The sequence below is a fragment of the Bombus bifarius genome, unplaced genomic scaffold (genome assembly GCF_011952205.1).
Source record: "Bombus bifarius isolate JDL3187 unplaced genomic scaffold, Bbif_JDL3187 scf7180000008895_frag, whole genome shotgun sequence".
NCBI lineage: Eukaryota > Metazoa > Arthropoda > Insecta > Hymenoptera > Apidae > Bombus > Bombus bifarius.
Window position 1 is genome coordinate 10,331 of NW_022884850.1, and position 19,037 is coordinate 29,367.

At 41.8% G+C, this 19,037-nt stretch overlaps 1 protein-coding gene across 1 annotated transcript; it reads left to right on the forward strand.

Annotated features, from left to right (window-relative positions):
• Positions 1-8,740: 8,740 nt before the first annotated feature.
• LOC117213386 (uncharacterized protein K02A2.6-like) lies at positions 8,741-18,815 on the forward strand. The gene is made up of 6 exons (XM_033458738.1): positions 8,741-8,786; positions 12,501-12,637; positions 12,971-13,226; positions 13,419-14,066; positions 14,397-15,350; positions 18,583-18,815. Exons 1-6 carry the CDS (start codon positions 8,741-8,743, stop codon positions 18,813-18,815), a joined length of 2,274 nt encoding a protein of 757 aa, XP_033314629.1.
• The last annotated feature ends 222 nt before the right edge of the window (positions 18,816-19,037 follow it).

Sequence of the window (19,037 nt, forward strand, 5' to 3'; positions counted from 1 at the left end):
CGAAATAAGCAACGAATAAAGCGATTTCAGTGGGCAACGTAGTGCGGTAGTGTATGTTATAGTGCTGTTCGTCGAATAATACAGATATCGAACACCTAAAAGGAAAAAGGAAAATTATTATACGTGTTTCAATTATTGCTTAAATATAAAACGTGTTAACTCAATGAACAATTAACTAGTGAAAGTGAAAGTTACCTTGTGAACAAGTGATCAACATACAAGAAAGTGTACGTGCAAGTATAGGTTATGGATCGTTGTTCGTGGAACACAATGTATGACAGCTACCTAAAATAAGTGAATAAATTAGTTTCAATTGTCTCGGTGCAAAATACAAGGTTACTAAATGTTATAACTATATTATGGATAAATCAAAAGGAGGTGTAACACTGTTCGTCGAATAATACAGATAGCGAAAACCTAAGAAGAAAAAGGGAAAATTATTATGTGCACTCCAATTATTGTTTGAATATACAACATGACGATTCAATAAATAATTAAAAGAGGGGAAGTGAAAGTTACCTTGTAAACAAGTAATCATCATACAAGAAGGTCTACATGCAAAATAGGTTATGGCTCCCTGCTTGCGGAACACCATGTACTAGCTGAAAATAAACGAACGAATTAACTTCAATTGCCTTAATGCAAAGAGCAGCATCGCTAAATGTTATAACGGTGCTGTGGAGGCGTGGCAATGTTCATCGAATGACACAAATAGCGGAAACTTGGAAAAAGAAAAGAAGTTTATTACGAGTGTTCCAATTACTGTTTGAATGTAAAACGTGTTAGTTCAACGAATAACGAAAACAGTGAAAGTGCAACTTACCTCGTGAACAATCAATCACCATACAGGGAAGTGTACATGCGTGGATTTCGCAGATTAACAAGAAGAAATAAAATAGCTGATAAATATAGAAAGTGGTTAGAAAATAATTAAGATAGATTAATTGAGAGTTAGTAATAAATATAACCGGAGTAAAAGGATATTTTATTGTGTATTAATCTACGTAGTATTGTTATATTATTATATCTAACATGTAGAAATGGATTTTGTACGCATATATGTATATAATTCCAATCCAAGTAGTATTCATAATATTTATTTTCACTGATAACAAGTACGTAAAACCTAAAATAAAACAAATGTTTTAACAATAAAAAAAAACAAAAAAAAAAAGAAAAAGGGGAAGAAGAAAAAAAAAGAAGAAAAAAAAGGAAAGAAAAAAATATAATATATATAAATATAAAATTTTCTTTTTCTATAAAAAGTTATTCCTATTTCTGATAAACTCGAGAAATGAAAACATTATACCATGATACACTGACGCAAAGATACACCACACAGAAGAAACTAATAGAGAACTCTTTAAGCTTGGCAAACTTACCGCCCGACGAATTTGCATACACCATAACCAAAACCCAGGACACATGGCTTTGATTGTTATTTAATAAGGTTTTGGGTTTATAAAATAACGATTCACTTAGATTCGTTTTCTCCAATATATTTCAGTCTTATAACACGTCTTACCACACAGGAATCTCCAAGTCAATAGATCAACGTGGTCGACTTCTAAGACAAAAGAGCGTCGTTAGAAGTCGTACCAACTTAGCTTGTAGTAAGCAGCGATCATACCAACTTAACATTTCTCAACATTGATCGTAGGAGAAGCGGTCCATATAGTCAAATGCATTCCGGTACAAGTAAAGGTACGACATACAACAAAATGCTACTTGGAACTACCCGTTTGGCAAAGGAATCGCACCACAGGAACTCCGCCCGGACGTGCGCCAAACGTGGCGATATTCAGCACCATCGTCGTTGGCCACGAGCGGAATGTATACCCAAAAGACGATGCACTACAGGACCACGTCATGTTCCCGGCAGAAAATCTGCAGTCTTGAACGCATTGGCCAGAGGAGCAACAGGAAAAACAATCGTCCCTGGAACAGTAAACATCCTGGGAATGATGGACAAAACACATTAACGACAATAGCGAAAAATACCGTATCAAGCTTATGGACTGGTTTTATGGAATTTGGAACTGTCAGTACTCGCAATATTTAAACTAATCAAAACAATAATAGATATAGCCGCACACGGATACCAGTAACGTGAAACTTACGAATGTGGAATCGCCCTATTAGGAGCAATATGCGGCTCAGTCACCCACCCGCTACTATACCTCAAAAGAAGACGAAATATCGATGATCAAACAGCACAACCTCAAGGGATATCGATAACACCGGTAGTCACTCAACTACCAACGACACCTGCGTCCGCCTTGAGCGAACTCAGGGATACCATCAGTCAAATTTCCTTTGGAAATTTGAACTCCAAGGGCGGGGGTGTCACGTCCCGCGCTCCGCACGCGCCGTAACAAGAACAAGAAAACCATTCTATACACAACACGCGAATAAGGATTTGAATGCACAAACGAACACACGGCACTACGAAACGAAAGGAAGGATTAACAAAACGAGGGCGATTAACGGATCCAACCAATAAACAAAATACATATACACACAATTCTAAATAAACCAGGAAATAAGAATAACTACAAAAGGGGAAAATAATTGAAACGCCAGGAATATATATATATATATATATAAATATATTTCAATCAATCAATTTGGAGAGTTACATATAAGTATAAACATATATGCCGAACATGTAATAACCTAGTAAATATTAGAGACAGTGCTTCCAATACTATGCAATAAATACAATATTATCAATTTATGAAATATAAGTATACATGAAGTCAAAAACTAATAGTTTAACGAATACATAAAACATACAATATTGTATTATTAAAGAAATGAAGGTTACATTGCCAGAAATATATATATGTGTGCGAATTCTATCAAACCGATAATCTAAGATACATACTTAAAACTAGCCTACATTCCGGTAAAGGATAAATAAATAATTGACATTTCATTTCGTATGAATACTACACTGCCAAGAGAAATATGCATATGAATACGTATATATATATATATATATATATATATTTATATTATCGAATACTCTATAAAATAAACTACTCAAAACAATAAATAACGCAATCGAAGAATTACAAAACATTAGCCATATTAAAATGACACACATCATAAATATATATATATATATATACGTATATTCACACGAACAATACTTTTGTCACTTTAAAGCAATATTAATAAATAAATGTTCTAATTGCGGTAGAATAAGGAAAAACGAGCGGCAGACGGAAAATTACTTCGATATTAAGCAAAATTAAAGACCCGTCACTATAACTTTGCTGATGACATTTATGAGCAGCCATGTTAGATTTACACGCGTCACGGCGACAGGAATATTAAGGATTAACGGAAGTCAGGCGCGAGAAATAAATCATGAAAACACATTGTTAACACTTTTCTTTAATAAAATATGTGCGCAACTACAAATGTAAAATATATATATATATATATAATCAATTAAAAAGGGGGAAATATAAAATTAAAATACATATATTTAACAACCATAAAATAGATATCACATTTAAAATATATATAAATATATATATATATCATACATAAAAACAAAAGACATTTAAAAGGAAAAAAATAATAATAATAAGGAACCTCTGATGGAGATGCCTCCGCAACGGTAATAAAAATGGTAATTTTTAAAATGGTAAAAACGGTAATAAAATGAACGGTAATAACAATGATCACTATAATAATGAGCGAAGAATAATGAACGTAACAAGAATGTTCACCGGAATAATAATGAGCAATGAACGTAATAAGAATGTTCACCAGAATAATAATGAGCAATGGACGTAATAAGAATGTTCACCGGAATAATAATGAGCCCTGCTCCACGTTGCTTTGCTTATTTATGCCATCCCCCACGGGGTGGTGGTCCGCTGGGGGTACGCTTATGATTGTTTTTGCGATTTTGATGTTTTTCCCTTTCTTGTTGTTTCCCTAGGTTTCGGTGATCGACGTTCGAACAATGTTTGCGGAGGCATTTCCATCAGAGGTTCCTTATTATTATTATTTTTTTCCTTTTAAATGTCTTTTGTTTTTATGTATGATATATATATATATATTTTTTTTTAAATGTGATATCTATTTTATGTTTGTTAAATATATGTATTTTTAATTTTATATTTCCCCCTTTTTAATTAATTAATTATATATATATATATATATATATATATATATATATATATATATTTATGTTGTGTGTCATTTTAATATGGCTAATGTTTTGTAATTCTTCGATTGCGTTATTTATTGTTTTGGGTAGTTTATTTTATAGAGTATTCGATAATATAAAACATACGCGCACACATACATACATATATATATATATATATATACGTATTCATATGCATATTTCTCCTGGCAGTGTAGTATTCATACGAAATGAAATGTCAACTATTTATTTATCCTTTACCGGAATGTAGGCTAGTTTTAAGTATGTATCTTAGATTATCGATTTGAATCAATAATGTAGAATGCGCATACATTAATAGTAGTTTAGTTTAGAATATAATTTATATATTTATATGTAGACATGCATGTTCCGTAATATAGTTCTTATTTTATAATTCTTTACCGGAATGTAGGCTAGTTTTAAGTATGTATCTTAGATTATCGGTTTGATAGAATTCGCACACATATATATATTTCTGACAATGTAACCTTCATTTCTTTAATAATACAATGTTGTATGTTTTATGTATTCGTTAAACTATTAGTTTTTGACTTCATGTATACTTATATTTCATAAATTGATAATATTGTATTTATTGCATAGTATTGGAAGCACTGTCTCTGTTCTTTCACTCGCGGGGAGACACGATCGTGTAGAAGCGCATCAACAGGAGTCGTAAATTCCTGTTACGATTGTTCAATCGACGCCGCGAGATGATCGATCCCCTATTGCGTTTAGGCTAATAGAGGTGGTTGATTGAAGTGCACAGTAGTAAGTTAGGTCACCGTTTATTCCACAACTTATAACGAGGATAGTTACACTGGTGCGTATGTACGAGATGAGTGCGTGACTGATCTGCGGGTGTGTATACCCGTTCGAAGGATGTTGACCGTTCGAAGGATGTAGAATCAGTGCCGTTGGGAGACGATGCTGTCTCGGTGGAAGGCTAAGGATCGGTCCCTCCAGCGCACGGGACCATCGGATTTGTTGGAGCCGATGTTATTTAGGAGAGTGAGGGAATAGGCTTCGTTTTTAATTGGTTAAACGAAGGTTGGTGGATTAGGAAGGGTCTTAGCTGCCCTTGATAGAAAGTTGTTATTAGGAAGCATCGTACGTGGAAAAACCCAACTTTCCCTTGCCAAGCCGTAGTAAACAATAGTCTTTAGAAACTGATTTAGAAAAGGACATTTGTTGGGTCTGAAGGACCTTAACGAGCAAATTACTCGGGTTTATGACGGGTACTTAGGCTATTGAGGGTACGCCGTACGGAAGAGCGGACATCTGGTGTCCGTCTGGCCCGCGGTGTGTGACCTGGGCCAGGCAGAGAGTCGCGCGGCGTAACATCCTCCCCCCGTTGAGAGGGTACCGATCAAAATTTCATTAAAGGTGGAGTTAATTGGAGCAGCCGCCCGACTCCTTGTTGATTGCTGATTGTCCTTATTCTGCGTGATCGGGTTGGCTCGTTGGTGGGACGCGCTGCGTGGCACGTCGTTCCAAGATGCTCGTTGCCGTATGACTTGTGGTAGTCTGGATGAGGCCGTTGTCGCCAGGGTGACTTCGAAGATACGGTCGAAAGTCCGGTGCGTTGAGGATATGTTGTCTTCCTTGCGTTCTGGATCGCCGTGGTCATCTGCATTGCCTGGCGATTTTCTATTGCGGTTCGCGAACCAGGAAGTGTCGTGAAACAGCTCGGCCCATGAAGTATCGTGAGACACCTCGTCCCAGGAGGTGTCGTTGTACAGCTCGCCGATTCCACAAAGGCACGTGAAATGCGTGTGTGGTTGCACAATGAAGACGTGAAGTAGATCTTCGGTGGATTGGGGGACAGGGCTCCCCCCGCTGACCCATTCGTATCGCGCCTTCTTGATGATGATTGATGGTTGGACCGGCGTGGTCCAGTTTTCTGCGAAAGACAGAATGAGAGACATCTTACCTTCCGTTTGGTTAGGTTTGGATCTGGAGTGGGAAGATTTTGTATCTCGGTCCAAGAGGCTCGGCTCCGTATGAGTCGTTGCCGTCCGTAGGTGCCGTAGCTGCCAGGGAAAATGGATGGCCAGGCCTAATGGTTGTTGCGTTGAGAGCAAGTGGCCCACCTTGTAGGCTGCACTGACATCGACGAGTATGGTGTTTTGTTTCAGCCCATTCGTCGGTGTGCTCCATTTCGGCGATAATGTAGTAGGAGACGGCATGTCGGCTGGTAAGCTTTCCTCCGTCTGTTGATCCAGAGACTCTTGAGCGGCTGTCTGATTCAAGGCGTCTGATGGCGTGGAATCAGATTGTTGCGATGCTGATGATGTGAGCGAGGTTGTCGTTGGGTCTCGGGTGGATGACACGTTGTGAGTGTCACGCGATGAGGTCCGCATGGGAAGCGTTTTCTGATTTAAGGCGTTTGGCAGCGTTGAATCAGATTGTTCATGTAGCGACGATGCTAGCGTGATTGTTGTCAAGTCGCGTTTAGGTGACACGCTGCTAGTATTGTGCAATGAATTGCGCGTGACTCGCGGCGAGGTCGGCGTTCGAGTCGATGCGATCTTCTCCGTCCGCGGAGTTTGAATAGCGTTGCGTGTTTTGTTTAAGTCCTTGTTACTTCCCTTATCCGTAGGCCCTCGTGGCAATGGCGAAGGTGGCGTCTTCGCATTATGTCCAGGAAAATGATTCTCCGGTAATTTAAGCGAAGCAGACTCGCGACCAGCAGCTGATCCGTCGTTTGTCGATTGTGACGTCGTAGTTAGTCGTAGGTTGCTCAGTTGAGTGATTACTCGGAGTTCTGATTTCTCGTACTCGTCGGCTATCTCGAGGCCGCGCTCGATCTCTTCCTCATCTATGCTTACAATCTCGTTTTGGATGGCGCGGAGCTCCGTCTCATATGTTTCCAGACGATTTTTGATTGGAATTAGCTCGTTCTCCGGTTCGTGGCGTGATGCAACCTTGGTCATGTGGCCCAAGTCCAGATACTCCTGAATGACCGCCCGATACGCTGTTTCGAACTGTTGATTTCGTCTGACTTGCTGCTGGAGAGAGGCGAGTCGTTTCATCGCCATTGCCATGGATGATCCGAGTGACGAGATTTTGTCGTTAAAGGGGAGTGCGACGATGTATCGCCCATCGCTGGTGCGTGGGACGTGATTTTGAAAATGCTCCTCACATCGTCGATCCGCCTCCGATAAGTGTTTTATCTGAGGTCCCTCGTCGAGTTCCCGAAAGCGGGTGAGGTCCGTCTCTAGTTCCGTTGTGGAGGCATGGAAGACCCTGGCAGGTCCTGGGGAAGGTGGGCTCCCCCCGATGACCCACCCGAATCGCGCTTTTTGCAGGCGCAGATCGGGGCCGGTTGATGGGTTATTTGGATGGTATGACGGAGCTTTCCTTGTGCGTGGGGGCGTGGTGGGAGGCGTCTGATTGCTCATTGGCGCGTCTGATCGATGTAGGAGCGTGTGATGGCGTTGATCACATATGCGGCAAGAGCCAGAGGTGCAGTGTTGCAATTTGTGTCCTGGTAGCAGGCAATTCGTACACGCTGAGATTTCCTCGGCGGCTAGAATCCGTTCGTCGATCGTCTTCGTCCTAAAGATGTTGCAGCGCCAGATTTTGTGTGGTCCATGGCAGATTGGACAGAGTGGCGGTGATCGTGACGTGACAAATGCCTGCCCTTGTGGTGGGCGTGTCGTTCTTGCAGGTTCTATGACCTGACAGCGATCGTTCAAGAATTGCAAGAAGTCCGGGAACGTGGGGAATGGTGTGGACCTGATCTTTTCCTTCCATATTGAATCGGTTTCCCGATCAAGGTTGGCGGTACATAGGTGCAAAAGCAGGGCATCTGCGGTTGGTTGTCCGATGGCGGCCAAGGCTTTGTAATGAGCTTCCAACTTGGTCGTGTAGGACTGCAAATCGCGATGTGCTATCCGTGATGAGGAGGCTGCGTCAAATATCTCCTGCAAGTGTCTCTCGACAATTTTGGCTGGTCTGTTATACCGTCGTTCTAATATTTCCCAGGCGACTGCGTAGTTAGCTGCCGCATTGCTTAATGACGCGATCGCTAGAGCTGCCCCATGCTTTAGGCAAGAACGGAGATACATCAGTCGCTTGCAGTCGTCTATGCGGGGGTTATCGTGGACCGTGGAGCGAAATTGATCCGCGAACCCCGGCCAATCTTCGTAGGCTCCAGAAAAAGTGGGTAGCTGAATTCTAGGCAACTCGACGGGTTCCGGCAATGACATGTCCGATGGCTTTGTTGCAAGATTTGTGGTGGTTGGTTCTGCTTGCTTGTTTGCCTTCTCAAGGATGGCGGACGCCTGTCCGGCGATGGTGTAGAACTTCTGTTGTAGGTCAACCCGGTCCTTCAGTGTTTGACCCTCGTCTCTGTCGTCTAATTCGCATTGGCTCTTTTTAAACGATGCAAACTCTCCCTCTAAGTCTTGCAAATTACGCTGAATAGCATGCACGGGTGTCCCTTCCTCGTGATTGTTGAGCAATGTGCGAAACGCTTCTAATTCTTGTCTGAATCCTTCGCGTTTCCGCAGCAATTGCCGGACGCGTTCTTCCTGAGGGGGAGCCATGAGGGATTTCGACAATTTGAGCGAGCTTACCTTGATGTTGCGTGGTAACTGGGGTGCACTCTTTCACTGACACGTATCCGGCTCGAAGGACCAAATGTTCTTTCACTCGCGGGGAGACACGATCGTGTAGAAGCGCATCAACAGGAGTCGTAAATTCCTGTTACGATTGTTCAATCGACGCCGCGAGATGATCGATCCCCTATTGCGTTTAGGCTAATAGAGGTGGTTCATTGAAGTGCACAGTAGTAAGTTAGGTCACCGTTTATTCCACAACTTATAACGAGGATAGTTACACTGGTGCGTATGTACGAAATGAGTGAGTGACTGATCTGCGGGTGTGTATACCCGCTCGAAGGATGTTGACCGTTCGAAGGATGTAGAATCAGTGCCGTTGGGAGACGATGCTGTCTCGGTGGAAGGCTAAGGATCGGTCCCTCCAGCGCACGGGACCATCGGATTTGTTGGAGCCGAGGTTATTTAGGAGAGTGAGGGAATAGGCTTCGTTTTTAATTGGTTAAACGAAGGTTGGTGGATTAGGAAGGGTCTTAGCTGCCCTTGATAGAAAGTTGTTATTAGGAAGCATCGTACGTGGAAAAACCCAACTTTCCCTTGCCAAGCCGTAGTAAACAATAGTCTTTAGAAACTGATTTAGAAAAGGACATTTGTTGGGTCTGAAGGACCTTAACGAGCAAATTACTCGGGTTTATGACGGGTACTTAGGCTATTGAGGGTACGCCGTACGGAAGAGCGGACATCTGGTGTCCGTCTGGCCCGCGGTGTGTGACCTGGGCCAGGCAGAGAGTCGCGCGGCGTAACAGTCTCTAATATTTACTAGGTTATTACATGTTCGGCATATATGTTTATACTTATATGTAACTCTCCAAATTGATTGATTGAAATATACTTATATATATATATATATTCCTGGCGTTTCAATTATTTTCCCCTTTTGTAGTTATTCTTATTTCCTGGTTTATTTAGAATTGTGTGTATATGTATTTTGTTTATTGGTTGGATCCGTTAATCGCCCTCGTTTTGTTAATCCTTCCTTTCGTTTCGTAGTGCCGTGTGTTCGTTTGTGCATTCAAATCCTTATTCGCGTGTTTTGTATAGAATGGTTTTCTTGTTCTTGTTACGGCGCGTGCGGAGCGCGGGACGTGACATCCCCGCCCTTGGAGTTCAAATTTCCAAAGGAAATTTGACTGATGGTATCTCTGAGTTCGCTCAAGGCGGACGTAGATGTCGTTGGTAGTTGAGTGACTACCGGTGTTATCGATATCCCTTGAGGTTGTGCTGTTTGATCATCGATATTTCGTCTTCTTTTGAGGTATAGTAGCGGGTGAGTGACTGAGCCGCATATTGCTCCTAATAGGGCGATTCCGCATTCGTAAGTTTCACGTAACTGGTATCCGTGTGCGGCTATATATATTATTGTCTTGATTAGTTTAAATATTGCGAGTACTCCAAATATTGCTGCACTGACAGTTCCAAATTCCATAAAACCAGTCCATAAGCTTGATACGGTATTTTTCGCTATTGTCGTTAATGTGTTTTGTCCATCATTCCCAGGATGTTTTCTGTTCCAGGGACGATTGTTTTTCCTGTTGCTCCTCTGGCCAATGCGTTCAAGACTGCAGATTTTCTGCCGGGAACATGACGTGGTCCCGTAGTGCATCGAGGTCTTTTGGGTATACATTCCGCTGGTGGCCAACGACGATGGTGCTGAATATCGCCACGTTTGGCGCACGTCCGGGCGGAGTTCCTGTGGTGCGATTCCTTTGCCAAACGGGTAGTTCCGAGTAGCATTTTGTTGTATGTCGTACCTTTACTTGTACCGGAATGCATTTGACTATATGGACCGCTTCTCCTGCGATCAAAGCCATGTGTCCTGGGTTTTGGTTATGGTGTATGCAAATTCGTCGGGCGGTAAGTTTGCCAAGCTTAAAGCGTTCTCTATTAGTTTCTTCTGTGTGGTGTATCTTTGTGTCAGTGTATCATGGTATAATGTTTTCATTTCTCGAGTTTATCAGAAATAGGAATAACCTTTTATAGAAAAAGAAAATTTTATATTTATATATATTTGTTAAGGAAATTCGAGGATATGGGAATACAAATTATTGCCTACATTTCCCACACAACAGTTATACATCTATATTACTCTCTGAAGAACGTCTTGCACGCACGCTGGTCGCCAACCGACTATCCTAGATTCTTCTAACATCTGGCAACAGTCTTTTGTCTCCACTAAGACCTTGACGCCCTCTGGCCCTTACACACACACTCTCATGTACAGTGTAAATGTATCACTTCCCTAACAATGTTATATTTTTTTTCTTTCCCTTTTTCTTCTTCCCCTTTTTCTTTTTTTTTGTTTTTTTTTATTGTTAAAACCCTTTGTTTTATTTTAGGTTTTACGTACTTGTTATCAGTGAAAATAAATATTATGAATACTACTTGGATTGTAATTATATACATATATGCGTACGTATTGGTATGTAGTATAAATGAGATTTGTTTTATTGTTATAAATATATAAGTATATATCATCAATAGGAATAAATATCACAAATGTACCTTGTTTTCGAGTATATATACATATATGCGCGTGCAATGGTGTAGGGCTGGACAATCGTATCCTAAGGGATCGACGGGCGGTGAAGAGCTAACCGGTCAACGAGATTTAGGAAATGTACAGAGAGCTGAGCGTGATTGTAACGAAGATGAAAATTTTGAGAAAATGAATACGAAGGAGTTGAAGGAGCGCCTCGCTAGTTTGGGTTTAAAAACGACGGGAAGAAAAGTAGAATTACGCGCACGGCTACAAGCGGCCATGGATGGTAATGACATATCGTCGGAGGAAGAAAGCGACGACGAAAGAGAGTATGAAGATGACAAAAAAAACGCAAGAGGATACAAGAGAGGTACGCGAAGGGTGTATTCAGGTGATGAATATTGTCGAAGGGCATGTGTTGGTTCGACACTGAGTTTTAGAGACGTCGAAGATGCATTAGAGTCGTTTAGTGGCAACAAAGGTGAAAATGTCGAACGATGGTTCGAGTCGTTCGAGGAAGTCGCTGATACGTGCATGTGGTCGGATGGGCAGAAGGCAGTCTACGCGAGGAAGCTGCTGAAGGGATCAGCGAAAATATTTGCGAGCTTCGAGTGTCATGCCAGGACTTGGCATGAGTTGAAGAGGGGGCTAGTGAAAGAATTTTCGAGGAAAGTCAACAGTAGGCAAGTACATCAGAAACTTGAAGAAACAAAAAAGGAGAGTGATGAAGCATGTTTGGCTTACATGTACCGCATGCTCGAAATAGCCAACCATGTGGACATAGAGGAGGAAGCAAAGGTGGAATACATAGTGGATGGAATAATAGACGACGAGAACAATAAGGCTATATTGTACGGCGCTACGTCAATCAAAGAGTTGAGGAAGAGGTTAGTGATGTACGAAGAGCAGAAGAGTCGCAGAGTAAAGTCGATTGTGAAGCCGGCTAAAACCCAGAAGAACGGGAAGCCCAGTCAATCTGTAGATGCAATGAAGAAAAGAAGATGCTTCATTTGCGGTAGTGAGGATCATCTAAGTGTTAAGTGTCCGGAGAGGGGAGAAGGTGTTAGGTGTTCCGAGTGCAGCGGATTTGGACATATTGCAGCGAGGTGTACGGCACGACCGAAAGAGACTTGCGTAGTGTCAAGATCCGAAAAGGGGAAGTATGTGAAGGAAGTGGCGATAGATGATTGTAGGTTTGTGGCACTAGTGGATACGGGTAGTGATCTCACGTTCATTCGATCAGACGAGTATGCGAGGTTAGGGTCACCACCGCTAGGTAAATGCACGCTTAAGTTCGACGGTGTTGGTTCCGCTGGCAATGAGACCTGGGGTGAATTCACCAAGGTAATGACGGTTGATGGGTGTAAACTGCCAATCACTTTGCACGTTGTTTCAAACAAAATATTGACGAAGCACGGCCTGTTGTTAGGCACTGATTTTCTGGATCAGGTAGAGCTACGGGTTAAACGAGGCGAAGTGACTTTCTTACGGCTTGACGAACAGACTAACAAAGACGTGCCGGATGTGTTTAGAGTTAACGTGGTAGAACAGACCGACGAAACAGACCTAACACACGTACGGGAACCGCATTATCGTGAAGCGATTCGCGATATCGTTAGGGGGTATAGGCCGGAGAAAAAGCGGGACGTTGGGATAACGGCAAAAATCGTTTTAAAGAGTGACAAACCTGTGGTTCGAAGGCCGCGAAGATTGGCGCCTTCGGAGAAAAAAGAGGTGGACGGGTTGATGGAATTATGGACAAATGAAGGCACAATAAAACCGTCAAACTCAGAATATGCAAGTCCCATAGTTGTAGTTAGAAAGAAAGATGGTTCTATCAGAGTCTGTGTTGATTTTCGCGAGCTTAATGAACTTATTGAGTGTCCACATTTCCCATTGCCTTTAATTGATGATATTTTAGATGCATTGCAAGGTACTCTGTTTTTCACAACGTTGGATTTAAAGAATGGTTTTTTCACGTGTGTTTAGACAAAGACAGCCGAAAATATACATCTTTCGTTACGCCATCGGGCCAATATGAATTTTTGAAGTTGCCGTTTGGTTTAAAGATTTCACCCATTGTGTTTCAGAAGTATATTTCGATGATCTTTAAGGAACGTAGTAGGTAAAGGTATTGTTATCGTGTATATGGATGACATTATTATTCTTGCAAAGAATTTAGAGGAGGCGTGGGGACGTTTGCAAATGGTCATAGAGTTAGCTGAGCAGTATGGGCTAATTATAAACTGGGGAAAATGTCGTTTTCTGCAGCAGGAAATTGAATATTTGGGGTATATAGTCTCAAAAGATACCATAAGGCCGTCTACACATAAAACTAGGGCAGTAGCAAACTTTCCCAAGCCAACATCTGTTAAAAAGGTTCAGAGTTTTTTGGGACTTACGGGGTACTTTCGAAAATTTATTAGGGGATACGCGAAGATTGCTAAGCCTTTGACGGATTTGTTGAAAAAGGAGGTAAAATTTCAGTTCGGCGATCGAGAAGTAGAGGCCTTTGGAATCTTGAAAACAGCGCTTGTCAACGAACCAGTGTTAAAGTTGTATAGAATGGGCGCGGAGACTGAGTTGCATACAGACGCGTCCGCAGAGGGTTACGGAGCAATTTTAATGCAACTAGATCTGGACGATGGAAAATTCCATCCGGTCTACTTTGCCAGCGGAAAAACAACTCCCGCCGAGGCAAAGTACACCAGTTACGAACTGGAAGTACTAGCAATTGTAAAAGCGTTGAACAAGTTTAGAATATATCTGTTAGGTATGCCGTTTACTATCGTCACGGATTGCCAAGCGTTTGCTATGACAATGAAAAAGAAAGATTTGTGTGTGCGTGTAGCCAGATGGGCCTTGTTACTAGACGAGTTTAAGTATCAGGTGTGTCATAGGCCAGGTAAAAGCATGCAGCATGTGGATGCTCTGAGTAGAAACCCCCTGCCGAGCACTATGTATGTAACGGAAAGTGAAGACGGGCTGATTGCACGGTTGAGAAGTGCACAGAACAAGGACGTTGAAGTCCGTAGGATTTTAGACGCCGCAACGTGCAATCAGGTCGATAGGTATGTAATAAGGAACAATATTTTGTATAAAGAGTGTAAGGATGATGTGTTAATAGTAGTACCGAAGGCTATGCAGGTTCAGGTAGTCAGGCAGGCGCACGAGCGTGGGCATTTTGGGGTCACCAAAACAGAAGCTATAGTCAAGAAGGACTTTTGGTTTAAGGGGCTACGTGAAAAGGTCGAGCATGTGGTATCTAACTGTCTCGATTGTATCCTAGCCGAACGAAAATTGGGCAAGCAAGAGGGATATCTAAATCCGTTAGACAAAGGTGACACACCGTTAGACACTTACCATATTGACCATGTGGGCCCTATGACAGCTACAAAGAAAAGATACGCACACATCTTTGTAGTAGTGGATGCGTTCACGAAGTTTACGTGGCTTTATCCTACTAGATCTACTGATACCGCGGATGTTATCGATCGACTGAAGAAGCAAGCGGCTGTTTTTGGGAACCCACGACGAATTATCTCTGATCGGGGAACAGCGTTCACATCCAACGCGTTCCAAGAGTATTGCGAAGAAGAAAATATAAAGCATTTATTAGTCACGACGGGGGCGCCGAGGGGGAACGGGCAGGTAGAGAGGGTAAACAGGACACTCATACCTTTACTAACTAAACTGACTGCCCCTAAACCCGATGATTGGTATAAACATGTCGACCAAGTACAGAAATACCTGAATTTTACATTAAACAGGAGCACGGGAGAAACTCCTTTCCAGCTACTTGTCGGGGTCGAGATGCAAACTAAAGAAGACCCACAGATCCGAAAATTGGTTGAAGAAGAATGGGTGGTGGAATTCGAAGAGCAACGTCGTGAACTGCGTGAGGACGCGAAAAAGAAAATTGCTGCTACTCAAGAGGAAAATCGGAGGCACTACAACAAAAGAAGAAAAGGTGCGAAACAGTACCTAAGTGGAGAGTTGGTGGCCATAAAGAGAACGCAGTTTGGCCCAGGATTAAAACTGGGAGGAAGATTTTTGGGTCCGTACCGGATAGTGCGAGCAATGCGGAATGATCGCTACATTGTGGAGAAGGTAGGAGAGCATGAGGGGCCAAAACGGTCATCAACTACTGCTGATTTTATGAAACCTTGGGTCATAAACGCCGAAAGTGACGCATCTGATGACAGCGAGATAGGAGGCAACATCTGAGGGCAGATGTTATTGCAGGATGGCCGAGTGTAGTATCGTGAGTGTGAGGCCTGGGAGTTGGCGGGTGAACCGCGTGGAATGTCGCGAGAGCCGAGGCGTTTGTTTTTGATCGCGTAGTTTTGGAAAGAGGAGACCTACGTGATCTTGGCCACGTGATCTTCTGTACGTTTGGTGTGAATAGTTCAGGTTGAACAACAATCGTCTTTTTCTGTCCGATTAACATCTGTATCATCCATTCCTTGTAAATATATTATATCACAATATTACATATATATATTATTTATTTTTTTTTTATATATATAATTTTCGTTTGGATCTGTTCCTTTGTACGAATACTGTATCCCTGTATATAATATAACATATATAATATGTTATAATTATGTTAGTTGTTATTTATTATATATATTTTCCTTAACTCTCTCCCCCTTTTTCTTGTGTTTTTTTTTTTTTTTTTATTAGTACCTAACATTGCTATTATGATGCTGTATTGTATTGCATAGGCTGTTATTTGTATGTGCGCGCGACGAATTTTTCAACATGGTCGCTCGCGTGTCTCTTTGGTATGGCGTTGGTTTAATGTCAACAGTAACGTGTTGTTGAAATAATTAATTAATTGTTAATCACTATAATTTTATTTAGTAGTGTTTTGTAATATTGTTTTGTGTTTCGTGATATTGTGTGTGTCAATACCGTGTGCTACTTTAATGCGATAGCATGGATTGTATTGTTACCGAATTTCAATAGTCATTGTTTCGATTATACGTGACTTGCATTTATGTAAGTCTCGTTTAATTTAGTTAATGTTTTGTGTATTGTGTTACCAGTTATTTCGTGTAGCATAACTTTATTCCTTTGCACCGAGTTCAGTCATGTCTTGTCGTTAATATTTAGTTAGTCTATCTTGATTAATATATATATTTAACAAATATTTAAGAAACAATGGCGAGTGTAGTGGAATCGTTGGACGAAGAAATGGTTTTGACATTGTCGGAAAAGCTTGAAGCATGGGATGCGAACTTTCGCGATATGAGTGCAAAACTCGCCGAATTACAAAGCGGCTTATTCGAACTTAAAACAAAACAAGAACCTAAAACACCCGTATCGCCGCCGACAACGCAACAAGAGACGGTCCAGCCGAGTGGACATACCCAGCCAATTAAGCTAAAAGATGCGATCGAATCGGTGCCAGTGTTTGACGGATATCGACCATCGGTATTCCACTTTTTAAGAGCTTGTGAGCGCGCGCGAAATATGATTCCCAGATATCAAGAACCTCAATTGGTAAAATTGTTAGTAAATAAGCTCCGTGGACACGCGCTCCTCGCCATCGAAGACACAGAATTAATGAGTCTAAACGATTTCGGAAACAAATTAAAGGATCTATTCGGCCCAAAGAAATCTCTTAACGAATATAAAGGGGAATTAGGAACGATATTTCAACGACCCGGGGAAGACATATTAGATTATATGGATCCCGTTAGAAATCTTAGATTGGCAATAGTGGACGGAGAAAGAGGCGACTACGGCATCATATCCCCCGGTATCCAAGATACTATAGATTGGGAAACGAAAGAAGCTTTCGTTGAAGGACTTCCGAACGAGGTATATGTGCGAGTAAAAATAGCAGGGTACCATACTTTAGAAGATGCGTATCGTCAAGCCGTCAAAGCAACACACGAATTGAAACAAATAACCGATAGAACGCGACCCCAACGACCGACACCCTCGAACTATTACAGACGCGACAACGCACATCCTTCGAACACTAACAACAATATCAGGAACAACCGCCAAGATCGAAGATCGCTACCTCCATCGCAGAATTTTTTGAATTCTACAAGACAAAATATCACGTGTAACTATTGCAAAAAACCCGGGCATCTAGTGAAAGACTGTTACAAATTTAAAGCCCGAGTAGATGCCGGATTAGTCGTACCCTATGCTTCGAGACCATCGGGAAACCAAACACGTCCTTCGCCCAAGAGTACAGGCGGCAACCAGGCGACCGGCGCCGACGGCAACAAACACAACAAGGACAGCCACCCCCGCGAGATCGACTCCACCACCCATAACGAGAGACAGAGCGAACGCAATGCCGACCATAAGATCGAACGAACAACCACTAAATATTGTGGGGGAGTCATCCCACAACCAAACGAGGTCACAGACAGAGAATCCAGAATCTCAAGGCAAAAGGAAAAGAGTGAAGCACAAGCAACCGGCGAAGGAAAATCATCAGGAGTTGAATTCAGATTCGGAAGGCGACCTCTCCGAATTATTTCAATAAAATTTAACGATTCCCCAACGACCCCAACTGCACGAATAGTTTCCCCAGATCTAAAGACTAAGACGAGTTTATTATTAGACTCTGGATCGGAAATCAACATTATCAAGAAACCTGCTATACTCGATTCAGCCATCATCGACGAAAAGGAATCAATCGAAGTGCGAGGAATTACGGCAACGAGCCTGGTCTTCTTAGGGCAGACGGTAATACAGGTTGCGGGCCATCCGGTTGTTTTTCATGTAGTCGATGATTCATTGCTAATCGATCAAGACGGAATCCTAGGATCCGAATTTTTTGCAGGTTGTAAGGCTCGTTTAGATTATGAGGGAAGACATATCAGATGGGGAAATATTTATATTCCCTTCGATACTAAAGAAAAAATAATTATACCGAAGCGAAGTTCAATAACGTGTTCGATTAATATCGCTAATCCAGAGATAAAAGAGGGATTTATTCCAAGAATCGAGCCGAACAAGGGAATCTATTTTGGTAATGCAGTTGTGAGGAATCATAAAGGAAAAGGTTACATAAGAGTAATAAATACTACTTCGAGAGATTACGTATTTACAACACCAACGATGGTAATTAAAGAATTTGAAAATCCCCCCCCCCCGCCACCCGCTTCCTAGGACAGCGTGCAATACAGTTCTAAGATCGGAGGAAAGTAGATACGATAAAATAAATGAGTTACTACGACTCGAACATTTGAACGCAGAAGAAAAGGAAAATGCTAAAAAATTGATTCGTAATAATCAAGATAGGTTTCATATTCCAGGAGATACATTGGAAGCAACCGAAGTTCTGGAACATAGGATAATTACAACGGATAATATACCCATCAATACTAAACAGTATCGATATCCACCAATACATCGAGAAGAAATAAATCGACAGGTCCAAGAACTACTAGATACGGACGTAGTGGAACCATCAATATCTCCATATAACTCCCCGTTATGGATTGTGCCCAAAAACCCGATTCGCAAGGAAATAAGCGCTGGAGATTAGTCATCGATTATAGAAAATTGAACGATAAAACGATTGGCGATGCCTTCCCACTACCCAACATTACAGAAATATTGGATCAATTAGGAAGTGCAAAATATTTTTCCACGTTTGACTTGGCATCGGGCTTTCACCAGATCCGTATGTCACAGGAAGATGCCCACAAAACTGCATTTTCGACATCATACGGGCATTTTCAATTCAAAAGAATGCCCTTTGGATTAA

What these genes read in the sequence shown, in the direction of transcription:
- LOC117213386 (XM_033458738.1), top strand. Translation starts at nt 8,741, where the DNA reads ATGAGGGATTTCGACAATTTGAGCGAGCTTACCTTGATGTTGCGTG. An exon ending in CCTGGGGTGAATTCACCAAG is followed by an intron (nt 12,638 to 12,970) that starts GTAATGACGGTT and finishes ATCGTTTTAAAG; the next exon opens with AGTGACAAACCTGTGGTTCG. An exon ending in TATTTTAGATGCATTGCAAG is followed by an intron (nt 13,227 to 13,418) that starts GTACTCTGTTTT and finishes GGAACGTAGTAG; the next exon opens with GTAAAGGTATTGTTATCGTG.